General features: G+C 46.4%; 1 protein-coding gene across 2 annotated transcripts in view; it reads left to right on the top strand.

Annotated features, from left to right (window-relative positions):
• VPS13A (vacuolar protein sorting 13 homolog A) overlaps positions 1-16,786 on the top strand; it is a 283,684-nt gene that overhangs the window by 140,730 nt on the left and 126,168 nt on the right. For both annotated transcript variants that reach the window (XM_054032764.1, XM_054032765.1), the window contains exons 40-41: positions 4,266-4,358; positions 10,053-10,409. In XM_054032764.1, the coding sequence (XP_053888739.1) occupies positions 4,266-4,358; positions 10,053-10,409 (450 nt within the window). The remainder of the gene's footprint in view (positions 1-4,265; positions 4,359-10,052; positions 10,410-16,786) is intronic.

The following is a 16,786-nucleotide window of genomic DNA, read 5'->3' as shown; positions in this document are numbered from 1 at the left end:
GTCTTTTTTTTTTTTTTTTTTTTTTTTTTGAGAAAACTGACAAGACTTTACATGTTTTAAGGACTTCCAAGCTACTGTATAGTCATTGGGGTTTACACTGAGGCCACAGAGTGTCACTTTGAGGGTCACAACAACATGAGCAATATCGCACTCAGTGATACTTTTGCCCTCATCCTATCCTGCTAGGCAGAAAGACTTTCCCAGAAGAGGACATAAATCACAGAGGAGACCATCGTCTGGGTCTAGTTTTAGACAACCATACTTTTATAGTGAGAGCAATGTACCAGTTGTGAATGTTTCAACCTTGGTTCCTCAGTTTGGGAACAGGCTTTCTCAATTCTACAGTGCTTGGGGAAGCAATAACTACAGACAGATGGGTGCTGAGCACTGTGGGATCGGGTTATGCAATATTTCTGTCTATCCCATTCCTCCCCAACCTGAGCCTTTTCAGGGACCCTTCTCATGAGCCGCTGCTTCTTCAGCACGTCCAGACTTTGTGTGCTCTGGGAGCTATGCAGGACGTTCTTCCTTTTCTTCGGGGAAAGGAATTCTACTCCGGTACTTCCTGATCCCCAAGTCCAAGGAAGAGTGAGACCTATATTCGATCTGCCTGGTTTCAATAAATACATCAAGTATTTGAGATTCCACATGGTTACCCTTGCTTACTATTCTTCCTCCATTGAATCACAATGTCTGATTTGTTTCTCTCAATCTTCAGGATGCCTAGTTCCCTGTGCCAATTTTCCCAGGCCACAGAAAGTTCCTGAGATTCATTGTCGCCTGCCAACACTATCAGTACATGGTTCTCCCGTTTGTCCCATCATTAGCCCCAGGCATATTTACCAAATGAATGATGGTGGTAACTGCTTATCTCAGAAGGAAGGGAATTCATGTCTTCTCATACCTAAAGTATGGCTACTGAGAGGTAGATCCGAGGGACAAATCCTCAGTCGTGTCCAGTTCACACTGAACCTCTTCGATCAACTGTGGTTGATTTTGAACAAAGCCATGTCGAGTTGACTACAGCTCAAAAAATCAAGCTCATTGGAGCCTTACTACACTTCATGAATTTGAGGCCCTTTCTCTCATATGAGCGATTCTAGGCAATTTATTGCCTTTGTCTGGATCTGCAGTCTCATCCTTTGACCACGGTCCATGCGTACCTGACATTACTAGGACGTATGGCCACATGCACTTATATGGTTCAGCATGTGAGATTGCGTCTTAATCCTTTTCAGTCATGACTGAAGCTGGTCTATCACCTAAGCTGCCAGTCATTGGACAGGCTTGTCTTAGTGCCTCTGGAGATACTGGAGTCTCTTCAGGGGTAAGCAAAATGGAACAATGTTGCCAGGGTGTTCCCTTTACGTGTCCTCTGCCAACCAGAAATATAATCACTGTTGCCTCCATAATAGGTTGGGGAGCACATTTAGGAACATTAAAGGTTTAGGGTTTGTGCTTGGAATGGGAATTGTTGTTCTGTATCAATGTCTGACATTTACAATGCATGGGACTGTGCCTTCTGATCAAGAGAGCAATGGTTCACATACTCACCAAGGATACCACCATAACATATTATGTGAACAAGCAAGGACCAGCCCACTCCAGCGAGCTTTGTCAGGAAACAAAGTTTTGAGACTTCTGTGTCAAGGAAGACATAATACCCACAGCGGCATACTTACCAACTCTCAAAACCAGTTGGCTGATCATCTCAGCAGGACTTCCTCTGACAACCACGAGTGGTCTCTAAAGAGCTGTGGGGTAAAGTCCATGTTCAGGAATCGTGCATTCCATAGGTTGACCTTTTTGCAACAAAGCATAACTAGTGCTGTCAGTTTTGTTTCTGAGCAGGACTTAGTTTACGGTCTCTAGCTGATGCCTTCCATCTGAACTAGGGAACAGGTCTGATGGATGCCTTTCCTCCATCCCTCTTGCTTCTCAGGTTATCCTCAAACTTGAAGTTGGATCATGCCAGACTGATATTTATTGTGCCAGGTTGGCCAGGATGATATTGGTTCTCCAACCTTCTCAGTCTGTCTGTTTGACCTCCCTGATCCTACTCTCCTTCCTCACCTGCTGACTCAGTACCATGGCCAGGTTGTTCATCCAGTACTTCACGCTGTGGATGGTATGTTGTTTAATTAGGAAGAAGAACAATGCCTGGAAGCAGTACATAGGATCCTGCTTAATAGTAGAAAACCATCTACTTATTTGGCTAAATGGAAACATTTTTCAGTATGGTCAATATCAAAGGGAGCTCAACTCATGTCAGCTCATGTTCAGGACATTGTGGGCTACCTGTTGCATCTGAAGTCCTCTGGTATGGCTTTTAACTCATTGACGGTTCACTTGGCAGCAGTCTCAGTTGTTTCATAATCCAATCCAAGAAAAATAAATTTTCCTAAACTCCATGATAGTGAGATTTCTAAAAGGTATTATCCACCTCTTTCCACCTGTGAAGGAAATGACCCTGTTTAGGGACCTAAATACGGCGCTGGCTGCCCGCATGGGTCCTCCGTTTGATCTGGTGGCAACCTGCTCATTGTTTCTCTCTTCCCAAAAACCAGCTTTTCTTATGGCTATAATGTCCACAAGAAGTTTCAGCAAATTACAAGCCATAATGGCAGAACTTCCATTTATTCAGTTATTCAAAGACAAAGTGTCCTTAAGACTACATTCAAAGATTTTGTGCAAGGTGGTTTCACAATTTCACCTTAATCAAGTTATTTACTTGCCTTTATTCTTTCCTAAGCTGCACTGAAATGCAGGTGATCAGCATATCCAAACATTAGGTCTGAGGGCGGTGCTTGACATTCTGTCTCGAAAGGACTAAACCATTTCGTTCATCACCTTGACTTTTTGTCCACTGTGCAGATCAGATGAAAGATTGGCTGCTTTCTGCACAGACTATTTCCAGGTAGATAACTTTCTGTATTACCACAGCGTATGGAATAGCTCAAACTATGCCCTGGCAGACATTATAGGTTCATTCAACAAGAGTCCAAGGGACATTGATCATATTTGTCAACAGTGTTTCAGTGTTAGATGTTTGTAGGGCTGCTACATGGTCTTCAGTGCATACTTTAACCAAAGATTATGCTATTACTGCAGCATATAGGTCACATGCAAACTTTGGGGAGGCAGTTATGCAGTCATTGTTTAAGTAGACTCTGAACCCTACCGCCTGCCGAAACTGCTTATGAGTCACCCGAGTGAGATACATGTCTTCAACCACGCAAAGAAGAAAAAAATTACTCACCTGTATTGCCACTGTTGTTCTTCAAGATGTGGGTGCAGACCTGTCCTCCATGACTCGCCCTCTGTCCACTCTTCTAATGTGAAGGAACTGAGGGGGGACAGGGCAGTGCTGCCCTTATATAGCTATGGGAGGGGCTACATGGGCCAGAGGGCACAAGCACTGTCCCAGCGGGTGCTACCAAGCCAAGTTCTCTGGCTTCAGTGCACTGGTTGTGCATACACCTGGGTGGTCTACAACCATGTCTTAAAGATGGTAAGTAACCATTTTTTATGGGGACAAACTTCCAAAGCAGAAATAAATGAATAATCAAATCAGCTCTGTTTCCCTATTCACCCTTACAGAGTACAGCATGGGGGATAATCACCAATGTCAGATTCTTCTGCTGACAGCCCGAGTGCAGCATGACAAATCAATGCAAAAAGACCAGGTCATACACTTCTGTACATGCACAAACTACAAAGGGAATTCTTCATCCTTAGAGGAGAAGGCCAGCAGTTCAAATCAAGTTATAGAATCAAATAGTTATATAATATAGAGTAGTGTCTGTTGATCCACACATGCTCCTTCACTCTCTTCCTGCCACCAACCAAGGAGATAAAGGGCAGGGCAGACCAACTGACAAGACTGATTCTGACCCCAAGTGGCAAGCGGGCTGAAGGACCATTGTAATGGCTCTGTGGATCTTACTACTCAAAGAATGGACATTTTCTGGTGAGAATGGGTACTTTTTCCTTATCTCTTTTGATATTGAGCAAGCAACAGTCTATTATGGCTGAAATATTGTTTGCTCCATTCGCTTTTGTTTCTGTTCTCTCATTTCAGAAGGGATGCTAATATTAAGAGTCAAGTTTTTCATTTTAAAGAACCAACAGAATTATCACTAGTAACTCTTTCCCTTAAATCTTCCTAATGGTATTTTAGAGGAGATATTTTTCTAGCTAAGCATGTATTTTTACTCCAGTTACTATATATTTTTAGAGTTGACTATGAATTCTTTCTTCTTCAGGTATTGCAGCCTTGTGATTTCTTCTTCAAAATGGTGCAGTCAGGTAATAATCCACAAATGGCTGACCTATCAATTAAATCCTTAACAATAAAGGTAAGTTGAAATGTAGTTTTTGTGTCCTGTCTTCCTCCTCCTCCTCCTCCTCCCCCACTGGCTTTTAAAGTTATTGGTTTTGTTTTAAAATTTTGATGTAACTAAAATTAACACAATCTAAACACATTTCGTAGTCTTGCATCTCCTATTGCTTACTATATTGAAACAAAAGAAGAAAAAGCCTTTCACATGTACTGCAGTCATGTCACCTCATTTTTATATGGTGATTCATATGATAGGTTTGGACAAAAAGCACCCTATTTCCACAAGGTATAGTTGCTTGTGAAAGGAAGATTTAGCCATGCCACCAAGTTATTAGAAATTACATTTTTTCCTGGTCTTGTTTTAAGTGTGCTACAGTCATGCCCCACTCAGATTTGGTTCCTGCGTATGTATTTTAGAGAGCCACATTGATCACCTGTGCATCAGTGGGAGAATTTTCTGGGTTGACAAGTGGTGTGCTGCAGTTGTGTTAATTTTTCAATGGTTCGGTAACATTGTGGAATGGAATCACTTGATGTAACTTCAGTTATGCAAATAATCCTACAATCACCATTGCATAATACATTGGTCACTGTTTAGGTGGCTTGTCTGGTTTGCTTTCTGCATTCCATCCCCATTTTCATACACTTTGGAAACGTGCACAGAGGACTTCTGGTTTGGGCAGCATGATGGTTGTAAACTGTGTTAAAATAAATAACAAGAAATATTCTAGATAATGTCTCAGAATTTCAGCAATCAATAGGTGGATCTGTTCACATCCAGAAAAAATGCCACAGCAAAGCTCTTTTTCATATGGGAAGTAAACCAAAGGGCACTTGGAATGAATGTTCTTACACTAATGTTGGCCAAACTGAGTACATTTATCTCCCTCATCATGCAACTGCTACACTTACCACATCTGGGAAGCAAAAGATAAGTGAGAGGAAACAATAATCACAGTTGTCAGATGGTGAAGGCAGCCATGATTCTCCAACTTAGTGAAACTCACACAGTGCCTATCACATTATCCATTAAAAGGTTGGACTTTTGAGGTACCATCTGCAAATTTATCCTTTTTGTACGCATTTGTTTTAGGCCTTATTAGACTTAAGTATTTCTGGACTCAAATGCCTAAGGAAGCCTAAAATGTTAGATTATAACATCTATTTTAATCATCTGAGGTTTTGAGACCGTGAATCAAAAAGCACAATGAAGAAGTGATGACAATTTGTCTTCGTGTAGATTATAAGAAAAAAATATGTTAAATGACATCTTGATATATTTTGGTAGGTCATGGAAGCAAGTCACTGGCATAACTTTTTAATTTATCAAATTTCAGTTCAGAGTTCCTGCTAATTCTTATCAGGACTATAGTTGAACACAAGCCAAACTTCACTATGCTTACCTTTTTACAAAATGTAAATGAAGAAAATACAAAACATTTTGAGTAGCTCCGAGACAATTTTAAGGGTATTCTTGCTTCATAGAACATAGTTGCTTTATGTCAGGTAAGATGTTGGGAAGCTTCAACTGAAGATCCAGTCCTACACTGAGATTCATCCTTACTTGTTTTTAATGGCAACTAGAGCAAAAAAATTAATCTCGCAGAGCTACATAGTGCTGAAGGATATCAAAAATTCCAAATCTCTGTCCAGTATCAGGCTAAACTCCTTTCTTCTTTTCATCCAAAAGTCTCTGAGCTGCATTTTATTGAGTTTGAGTCCACCATCACATGACAGTTCATTCAACTTTTACTTTTCATTTGACAGGGTGCCTTGTATTGAAAATGAATCCCTGATCTAATTCTCATTTGTTACACTGTCAGGAAAATATTCATTAAACTTGGTAACCAAATTAAGGCAGTGTTCTCTTATGGTCAGTAGTGAGATCATGATGAATTTTCAAGTAATTTTCAGTGAGGAAACTTTCCAAAGATGGGAGTCATTGACAGGTTCTCTTCTTCTTTTCATGCCGTCTTTTCTTTATCATTGCTCTTGATTTGTTGTGAACATTAAAAAGTATAATTTTCATTCTCTGTAAGCTGGCATTCAGTTTGACACACACAACAAGTCAGCTCAATAGGCTAGTCTTGACAGCTGTAATTCATCCGAAAGCAATCAGCACATTCGGAACTAAAATAATTGAGGAAAATGTGTGCCTCTGAATGGAGTTCAGAGAGACAAGTCAGCACCTTCCCATGCATTAGCACTTCCCATTTCATTGCACATAACAAAAGCAAATGTGAGTTCAGTGCTCATGGTTGAATAAAAATGACCACCTTTACAGTAGGATCCTGAACAAGAATTTATTTTGTTTATACATTCTATGAACTTTTGCTTTAGTTGAAAAGCCATCTCTTGAATTCTTCCTGATATTGTTTGTTTATCAAACAATAGTATATCAAGCTGTTTTGCAGCTTTGTCCTCTGAAATTGATAAGTGTCTTTTGCTGCAGGGACACAAGCGTGTCACCAGTAGTATGAAGTTTCCCATTTTGAGCAATCCTCAGATTTACCTGATATGATGCTATCAGGGCCTTTACATTAATATTGCATAGAGAGGTAATTTGTTTTGTTTGTTGAGCTGTCTTTCAAATCTTTAAAAAACAAAACAGAAAAAACAAAACCCCATGATGTTTGTCTTCTAAAGATCTGAGCTTTCTGTTGAGGTAACATTGAGTAGGGAAGGTTTAATTGAATATTGGATAACAGATGATAGCAAATGATGCACTAAGCCCCTGGCTCACTTTTTTCAGCATTCAAAGTAAATCCAAATGATAGGTACTTAGGATCATACTTTTTAACAATGTTCTATTTTCATTGCTTTGTAGCAGGAAACCAACAAGCAGTGCCTGAAATTTCTTCATTTTTTTCAGTCAGGTTTTGATTCATACCACTACCTATTTCATCAACAGACCTTTGTGTTTCAGTATAAGTTTTTTTTTAAACTACTGCTAGTTATCCACTTATCCATAGTTGAGGATCACATATATTCCCAAATACATAACTTTCACTATCACATGGACTAACATAAGTGATGCCAAAGCATTCAGACGAGAGGGTCTCAGGTGGATGGGATTTTAAAACTTGTGATGAACTAAAGCTTGGGCTATGTCCCTGGAATATGTGTGTGTGTGCCTATTAAGGTTATCTGGCTGGTTGGGGATATGCTTAAGGAAATTAGAAGAGAAAGGAGTTGGGGTGGGTGGGGGGAGTTAGAGGACATGAGGTTTAGACTGAAGGGTAGGGGCTGTGGCTGGAGTGCTAGGGGCTCTGGTGGTGTGAGTGGGTGAATGTTAAAGGACAGTGTTGGCTCCGAGTGGGGGATAGAGAGATGGGGTAAATCATCACTGGAAGTAAGGGGCTGTACCTGGGCAGTAGGCAGCTTCAGCTCCAATTCAGCCATGTTCCAAGGCTTCAGATTCACAGTTCTCCCTGAGTCAGGGGTTTTTGTCAGTCTCATTGCAGGCCTCGGCCTTGTTGGAGAGTCTTTTCCACTCACCACCTGCTCTATTCCCTGGACACTCAGCTTCTTCTTTATGTTTACGGGATTCCACAGCCATACTTCTTGAAGCTGGGCTCTGGTTCAGGGAGGCCTCTCTAGCCCATTGCTCTCCCTTCTGGTTCCCATTCCAGGGGCCTGTCCTCCTAAATCTATGCTTCTCTGTAATTCTCTTTTCCCAGCTCTCTGCTCTTTCTCCCCTCTTGGGAGTCACCTAACAGCTGGGTTTTATCATATTAAGGAGGTAGCAAGCTGATTTAACACCTGGCCTCCATTCTTCTGCTAATCTGCTGATCCCCTGAATAGCTGTTTTTTTTTTTTTTTTTTTAAAAGGGGCCATGCCATGAATTTAGGGGTTGGCTAGCCCCAGGTTCCACTACCGTTTGAAAGAGAGAGATCACCCCGTTACAGCACACTACTTCCAAGTGAACATATCATGGTTTGAGAATCTCTGTAGTAGTGGCAAAAACCTCAATTCTATGATAGCAGTCATAAGAACATTATTGTAATCCTTAATGGACAGCTGTAGTTTGAGCTTGAAACCCTGTTGCAAAATAGCAACGTGTTGTAAAGCTGCTTGAAATTTCATTTTGGAACATGCCTAAAGGTTTTTTCAGAATTTAGTCTGACATTATTTCATGACAACACAAACAAGATGATGTTTTTAATCTAGAAAAGAAGATAAAATGTTATATTATGACATGTCAGTGGTACTAATGCATATTATGTAAAAGTGAAATAAAACATTCTGAAACAATTTCAGAATTCAGAAACGTGCTTGTTTTGAAAATTTTTTGGTAATCAAAACAGACACTTTTCTGAAATATTTCAGTTTTAACAAAAATGGTATTTTTAATAATAAAAGTCAATTTTTTTGTGAAAACATGCTCTAAGACCTTGTTATTACAGTACCATAAACGCAGGGTCCTTTAAATCACTCTTGGGTCATCATCTGGTTTCTTGGTGTTACTTATCTGTCAAAACAAGCAAACTGGCTCATTTGTCCAACCTGGAACTTTTCTGTGGTTTTTAAGGCTCTTGAATCTCCTCTTTGGACTTCCATTTCACTCTAGTATCTGTCGGTCAAAAATCTGTTTTCTGCTGGCCATTATTTCACCTCAAAGGACCACTGAGATATCAGTCTTAGACAAGCCCTATTATGTTTTCCACAGTGTTTGTCATCCTCATTCCCGTACTTTTCTTGACAAAGGTAAATGTAACTTTCCAAGAGATTGTTGTCTTCCTTTTGTCTGAGTCCTCAATGCCATAAGAAAAAAATGGTGGAATAAAAAAGACACTGGAAAAGTGGTTGAGACTTACTTGAATCAAATTTAGAAAATCATGTTTTTCTTATCTGAAATGTTTATTTTATTAAGCTATCCAAGTTATCTGTAATAGTGCAAAAATGCTAATTACCAACAACTTGCATGGCATTGTGAAGGCCAATTTCAGAGGGGATAAAAACTCATTCAGAAGGTTCCTCTCCAGTTTTATGGGATGGGTGATATTGGCCAGCACAAAAGAAATCTGCAAGGCTCTACTTAGTCTTTTTTCAAAGCCTTTATTAAGTACTACAGGTATGATCTGTTTTTTCTTCTACAGAAGCATCCCTTGGCAGGAAATCGTCTCAAAGTAAACTACATAAGCATTGTCATTGAGAAAGGGGAAACTCATTTTCTGTCATCTATACCTGTTTCTTTCCCTCCCGATTATTTCTCCATACTGCGCACTACATTACATTTAGAAATGGGGAAAAAGGTCTGGAAGACTTGTTTAATTATTTTCTGGATTTGAACTCTCCTCCAGTCTGCCCCATCTCTGAAGCATGTACACAGTTATGTTGTTTTGAGGTTACTAGCTAGAGGTTTCAGTCTTAGACATATTTGAAAGCTGTTCTGGAAGGCAGACAGAAGGGGCATGGCTTAACCCCAAAGCAAGTCTGAACTGTCTTTAGTGTATGGAGAGAGAGAAGTAAAGCATACTAGTGCTAAAATGAGGGATAGTATCCCTCATTTTAGCACTAGTATGCTTTACTTGTCCCAAAAAGGAAACAACCAGGTGCTGTAACAAATATTCATTATAATTTTGAAACTGAAAGCAGTAACTAGTCAGTTCAAGAGATTACTTTAAAAAGTGGTTATTGATATACCCAGTTCCATGTTTTTTCCATATACGCAATGGCACTGAATAATCAATTTTTTTCCTCTCATAGGTTTCACCCATTATCATAAATACAGTGATTACTATTACATCGGCACTTTCTCCAACTACAGAGACTTCAGAAGAAGAGATTAGTCCAATTCCTCCAGACCTATGGGATAAGAAAGATATAAAAAAATTAAAAATGTGGTTTCTTGAAAAGTCAAATGAAAATGAAAATAAAAATACAGCAGCTGAGTTGGTTCTCACAGGGGAGACATTAAATATGAGAATTGAATCAGTCATTGTAACTCTTGAAGCTGGAGTTGGTCACAGAACGGTACCTATGCTTTTAGCAAAGTCGTCTTTTTCTGGAGAAGTCAAAAATTGGAGTACGCTCATCAACCTCCATTCCCAGCTTGAACTGGAGGTAAGGATATAATATAATGACACTTTTCCCAAAAGCAGCTGTAATAACAATTATGAAACTGACTTGTTCTTCTTCGAGTGCTTGCTCATATCCATTCCATTAGGTGTGTGCGCGCCGCGTGCACGATCGTCGGAAGATTTTCTACCCTAGCAACACCGGCGGGTCGGCTGTGGAGCCCCCTAGAGTGGCGCCTTCATGGCGCTGAATATATACCCCAGCCGACCCGGCGCCCCCTCAGTTCCTTCTTACCGCCCCTGACGGTCGTTGGAACTGTGGAGCGCTGCTTAGCTGTTCTCCACTCTCCCTAGCTTAGTTTGTTGTATCACAGTGATAGTTATAGTTATAGTTCTAGTGTTTATAGTTAAATAGTTAAATAGTTTAAAAGTTGTTTTAGTTGTTCTAAGTAGTTCAGGGGATTAAGGGGGTCGTCTCCCCCTTTCTCCCCCGGCCGCGGGGCCGGGCTCATGCCCAACGCTCCCGGCTTCAAGCAGTGCGCCTCCTGCGCTAAGCCTATTCCCACGAGCGACCCGCACGACTCCTGTCTGAAGTGCCTGGGAGAGTCCCATCAAACAGATAAGTGCAAGATCTGTAAGGCCTTCAGACCAAAGACCAAGAAGGAGCGGGACTTTCGGCTCCGGCAACTCCTGATGGAGGCGGCACTTAGTCCGGACGCTCCATCTACAAGTCAGGCCCCGGCACCTAGCACCTCGGTGCGCAGTGCCCCGGCGGCACCGGCTATGACGACCACGCGAGTGGCGTCAGACAAGCCTCCCCGGCACCGGACCTCGTCGGCACCGCAAGCAGTGCCTCGGCGCCGGTCATTATCCCCGGGGCATAAAAAAGCCCATAAGACGGGGACATCCGTGCCGAAGACGCCGGCTCCCCCAGTGCCGGGGGTAGAGCCGCGTCCGCCGGTGGAGCACCGGAAACAGGTGCCTCCAGCACCGTCGACTCCGGCGCCGAGGCCGTTGAGTCCGGTGCAGATAGCGTCTCCACCGAGACCGGCGGTGATACAGTGCCTCCCGTCGACTCCAGAGACCTTCGCGGCGGCGAGAGACTTAATAGCTCTCACGGAGCCGGCACCGCCTCAACCACCGGCACCGACTGCACCGTTGACTCGCCCGGTCCAGTCGAGGGGGAAACCTGCCTTGATGCGCCCTCCATCGCAAGGGCTGGAACCTCGGCACCGATCCAGGTCCCGAAGCAGGTCCCCACGCCGCTCGCAGTCCCGGCACCGAATATCGCCTCGGCACCGGTCGTACTCGCGGCAAAGATCTTCTTCGCGGCACCGCTCTACGTCTTGGCACCGATATGATCGTCGGCACCGATCAACGTCGAGACGTAGTTCTCGGCACCGCTACGGTCGACGCTCGACGTCGAAGACCGCTCCCGGCACCGGGCATACTCCAGGTCCTCGTCGAGGTCCAGATCCGGCTCCCGGCACCGACGAGGTCATCGGCACCGATCGCGGTCCCGGCACCGTTCGCCGGCACCGCGCAGAGATAGAACATCTCCGGACCGGTACCGTGCGGCACCACAGCACACGGGGATCGTTTCATCTCTCTCGGCACCGCCATGGCTGTCAAGATTGGTGTCTCGCTCCTCGGAGGACTTGTCGAGATCGGCATACCCCCCTCAAGGGCAAGCCGAGGAACGGAACTTGGGCCATTGGCAGGAGTTGGCAGAGGACCACTCCCATGGACCATCTCACTGGTCATTTTGGACCCCGTGGGCGTACCACCAGGAGCAAGGGGCTCCAATACCATCGACCTCTCGCTCGGGTCACTCGGTTAGAAGGGCCCCAGAATCCACCATCTCTCGACCTCCGCCAGGGGGCATGGAGGCTTCCGTGTCCACGCCACCTGACACCATAGACCCGAGTACAGGTGATGCTCCGGCCCAAGAGCAGGGGGATCAGGACCCCCCCTTGGATCCAGTACCACCGGAGGCGTCTTCCTCCTCCTCTCCGGATGAGGCAGTGGCGGGCACTTCATGTACGGGTCCCCCTCCGATAGATCTTCGGGCTCACCAGGATCTCCTGCGTAGGATGGCCCGTAATATGGACCTGCAGGCGGAGGAGATAGTGGAAGTACAGGACCCTATCGTGAACATCCTCGGAGCGGATGCCCCATCGAGGGTGGCGCTACCCCTGATCCGCACGATACAAACCAATGCGGATACGATATGGCAAACTCCTGCCTCTATCCCACCCACAGCGAGAGGGGTGGAAAGGAAGTACTTTGTCCCGTCTAAGGACTACGGGTACTTGTATACCCACCCCCAACCGTGTTCACTGGTGGTGGCATCAGTGAACGCACGAGAGCGCCACGGCCAGCAGGCTGCAGCGCCTAAATCAAAAGAGGCTAAGCGGCTCGATTTGTTTGGCCGTAAGGTTTACTCAGCCGGAGGGCTGCAACTTAGAGTGGCGAACCAACAGGCGCTATTGAGCCGTTACAATTTTAACTCCTGGAACTCTATGGGGAAGTTTAAGGAGTTGATTCCCCAAGAGTCCAGGGAAGAGTTTGGAGCCATGGTAGAGGAGGGTAAGAAGGTGGCTCGGACCTCCTTGCAGGCCTCCTTGGACATAGCAGACTCAGCTGCGAGGACCCTGGCTTCGGGTATCGCTATGCGGAGGATCTCCTGGCTTCAGGTTTCGGGTTTGCCTCCGGAGCTGCAGCAAACCCTACAGGATCTGCCCTTTGAGGGACATGGATTGTTCTCGGACAAGACGGACTCTCGTCTGCAGAGCCTCAAGGACTCGAGAACAATCATGCGCTCCCTGGGGATGCATGTTGTGGGCCCTCAGCGCAGACCATTTAGGCCGCAGCCTCAGCGCTTCTACCCCCCCCCCCCCGCCTCGTCAGAGACAGGACTCGACCCGGAGGCGAGGGCGAGGTGGTAGAAGAAGGTGGGCCGGCCCTCAACCCGGCCAGAACCAGGGGCCACCTAGACCACCTTCAGGCCCCAGGCAGAACTTTTGAAGGTGCGGTCGAGGACGGCGCCCCAGTCATCCCCCAGGATCCAGCCCCCTCCTTTCGGGATCGTCTCTCCCACTTCCACCGTGCTTGGTCCCTTATAACTTCGGACCGTTGGGTCCTCCGCACAGTGGAGAGGGGATACACTATCCAGTTTTCTTCTATTCCCCCCTCCCACCCCCCTTCCCCGTCCCTCTTCAGGGACCCTTCTCACGAGCAACTTCTTATACAGGAGGTTTCCACGCTCCTTGCTATGGGGGCCATAGAGGAGGTTCCAGTAGAGTTAAGGGGCAGGGGATTTTATTCCCGTTACTTCCTGATCCCCAAGTCCAAAGGAGGCCTGCGGCCCATCTTGGACTTGCGCGGACTCAACAAATTCGTAGTAAAGTTGAAGTTCCGCATGGTCTCTTTGGGGGCCATTATCCCCTCCCTCGATCCTGGAGACTGGTTCGCCGCCCTCGACATGAAAGACGCATACTTTCACATCTCAATTTACCCACCTCACAGACGCTTCCTGCGATTCGTGGTAAACATGGTGCACTACCAATTTGCAGTCCTTCCCTTCGGCCTATCCTCGGCCCCAAGAGTGTTCACGAAATGTATGGCTGTCGTGGCAGCGTACCTTCGTCGGCAAGGGATACAGGTGTTCCCGTACCTAGACGACTGGCTGGTACGCGGTCGCACCAAAGAGCAAGTTCAAGCTCACGTCCACAGAATAGTGCACACATTCAACGAGTTGGGCATCCTACTCAACAAGGACAAATCCACTCTAGAACCTACCCAGAGAATAGATTTCATCGGCGCAGTTCTAGACTCCAGACGTGCACAAGCCATCCTGCCAGACAACCGCTTTGGCACCATCACGAGCCTCATTCAAGGGCTCCAGGCCTTCCCAACTACCACGGTGAGGTCGTGCCTTACCCTGCTGGGTCACATGGCTTCCTGCACGTACGTAACCAGGCATGCCAGACTTCGGCTTCGCCCACTCCAGACCTGGGTGTCATCAATATACCGTCCACATCGGGACAGCCTGAACATGGTGGTCACGGTCCCGAACTCGGTCCTGACCTCCCTCACCTGGTGGCTAGATCACAATGTGGTCTGCGAAGGGATGCCATTTCACGCCCCACAACCCTCTCTGCATCTGGTCACAGACGCTTCATCTCTGGGTTGGGGCGCCCATCTCAACGAACACCATACCCAGGGCCTGTGGACTGCACCCCAGTTAGCCCTGCACATCAATGTTCGGGAGCTGATGGCGGTGCGCCTGGCGTGCCAGGCATTTCTCAATCAACTACGTGGCCGTTGTGTGTTAGTTCTCATCGACAACACCACGGCCATGTTTTACATCAACAAGCAAGGAGGAGCACGTTCGTCAGTTCTATGCCAAGAGGCCATTCGCCTGTGGGACTTCTGCATCGCCCACTCAATCCATCTCACGGCATCGTTCCTCCCTGGAGTCCAGAACACTCTAGTGGACCGACTCAGCAGGTCCTTCCAGACACACGAGTGGTCTATCCGTCCGGACATCATACATTCCATCTTCCGGAGGTGGGGGTTTCCCCAGATAGACCTGTTTGCATCTCGAGACAACAGGAAGTGCCACGTGTTCTGCTCCCTACAAGGTCGAGCTCCGGGCTCCCTCTCGGATGCATTTCTCCTTCCCTGGAAAGACCACCTGTTTTATGCCTTCCCTCCGTTTCCTCTGGTCAACAAGGTACTGCTCAAATTGCGCAGAGACCAGGCACAGGTAATTCTGATCGCTCCAGCGTGGCCGAGACAACATTGGTACACCACACTGTTGGAACTCTCGGTTCAGACTCCGATCCCGCTTCCGTTATGTCCGGATCTCATCTCTCAGGACCACGGCCGGTTGCGTCACCCCGACCTGCAATCACTCCACCTCACGGCGTGGTTGCTCCATGGTTCACCCAGGCAGAGCAGCAATGCTCGCTCTCTGTCCAACAGATTCTGCTGAGCAGTAGGAAGCCCTCAACACGCACCACGTACCTGGTCAAGTGGAAGCGGTTCTCCTGTTGGTGCGAACAACGAGCCACGTCCCCGTTGCAGGCACCCATTCCCCTCATTTTGGAATATCTCCTCTCCCTAAAACAGCAGGGGTTGGCGATATCTTCAATTACAGTTCACCTGGCCGCTATATCGGCCTTTCACCCAGGGGAACTCGCGTCCTCGGTATTCTCTAACCCGATGGTCGTTAGATTCCTCAAGGGCTTAGACCGGATGTACCCACAACAACGTCAGCCCGTCCCGACGTGGGACCTCAACCTGGTTCTCTCCAAGCTCACAGGTCCTCCATTCGAGCCACTGGCCACCTGTTCACTTCTGTACCTATCCTGGAAGACAGCCTTCCTTGTAGCCATCACCTCAGCAAGGCGCGTTTCTGAACTCAGGGCGCTTACATCCGAGCCCCCTTATACAGTTTTCCATAAGGATAAAGTGCAGCTTCGTCCACATCCTGCCTTTCTCCCTAAGGTGGTTTCTCCTTTTCATATCAACCAGGACATCTTTCTCCCGGTCTTTCATCCCAAACCACATGCCACTCGCCAGGATCAACGTTTGCATTCCCTGGACGTACGAAGGGCCCTGGCCTTCTATATTGACCGCACAAAGCACTTTAGAAAGACGACGCAACTCTTCGTTGCAGTGGCCGACCGAATGAAAGGCTCACCGGTTTCCTCACAACGCCTATCCTCCTGGATTACGTCTTGCATCCGGACTTGCTATGACCTGGCAGGTGTCTCAGCACCGCACCTCACCGCTCACTCCACGAGGGCCCAAGCTTCCTCGACTGCTTTCCTGGCACATGTTCCGATCCAGGACATTTGTAGAGCGGCGGTTTGGTCATCAGTCCACACATTTGCAGCTCACTATGCACTAGTGCAGCAGTCCAGAGACGATGCTGCTTTCGGATCAGCGGTTTTGCACACAGCAATGTCTCACTCCGACCCCACCACCTAAGTTGGGCTTGGGAGTCACCTAATGGAATGGATATGAGCAAGCACTCGAAGAAGAAAAGACGGTTACCCACCGTTGTAACTGTTGTTCTTCGAGATGTGTTGCTCATATCCATTCCAAACCCGCCCCCCGTCCCCACTGTCGGAGTAGCCGGCAAGAAGGAACTGAGGGGGCGCCGGGTCGGCTGGGGTATATATTCAGCGCCATGAAGGCGCCACTCTAGGGGGCTCCACAGCCGACCCGCCGGTGTTGCTAGGGTAGAAAATCTTCCGACGATCGTGCACGCGGCGCGCACACACCTAATGGAATGGATATGAGCAACACATCTCGAAGAACAACAGTTACAACGGTGAGTAACCGTCTTTTACTTAGACAAGGCTTATGAAAGAAACTTTTGACAAGTAAAGGTGATATTTTTATCTAGCA

This window comes from Malaclemys terrapin, chromosome 6, assembly GCF_027887155.1.
Source record: "Malaclemys terrapin pileata isolate rMalTer1 chromosome 6, rMalTer1.hap1, whole genome shotgun sequence".
NCBI classification, from domain to species: Eukaryota; Metazoa; Chordata; order Testudines; family Emydidae; genus Malaclemys; species Malaclemys terrapin.
The sequence above is the reverse complement of the archived record's forward strand: the minus strand, read 5'-3'. Positions and strand labels throughout refer to the sequence as shown.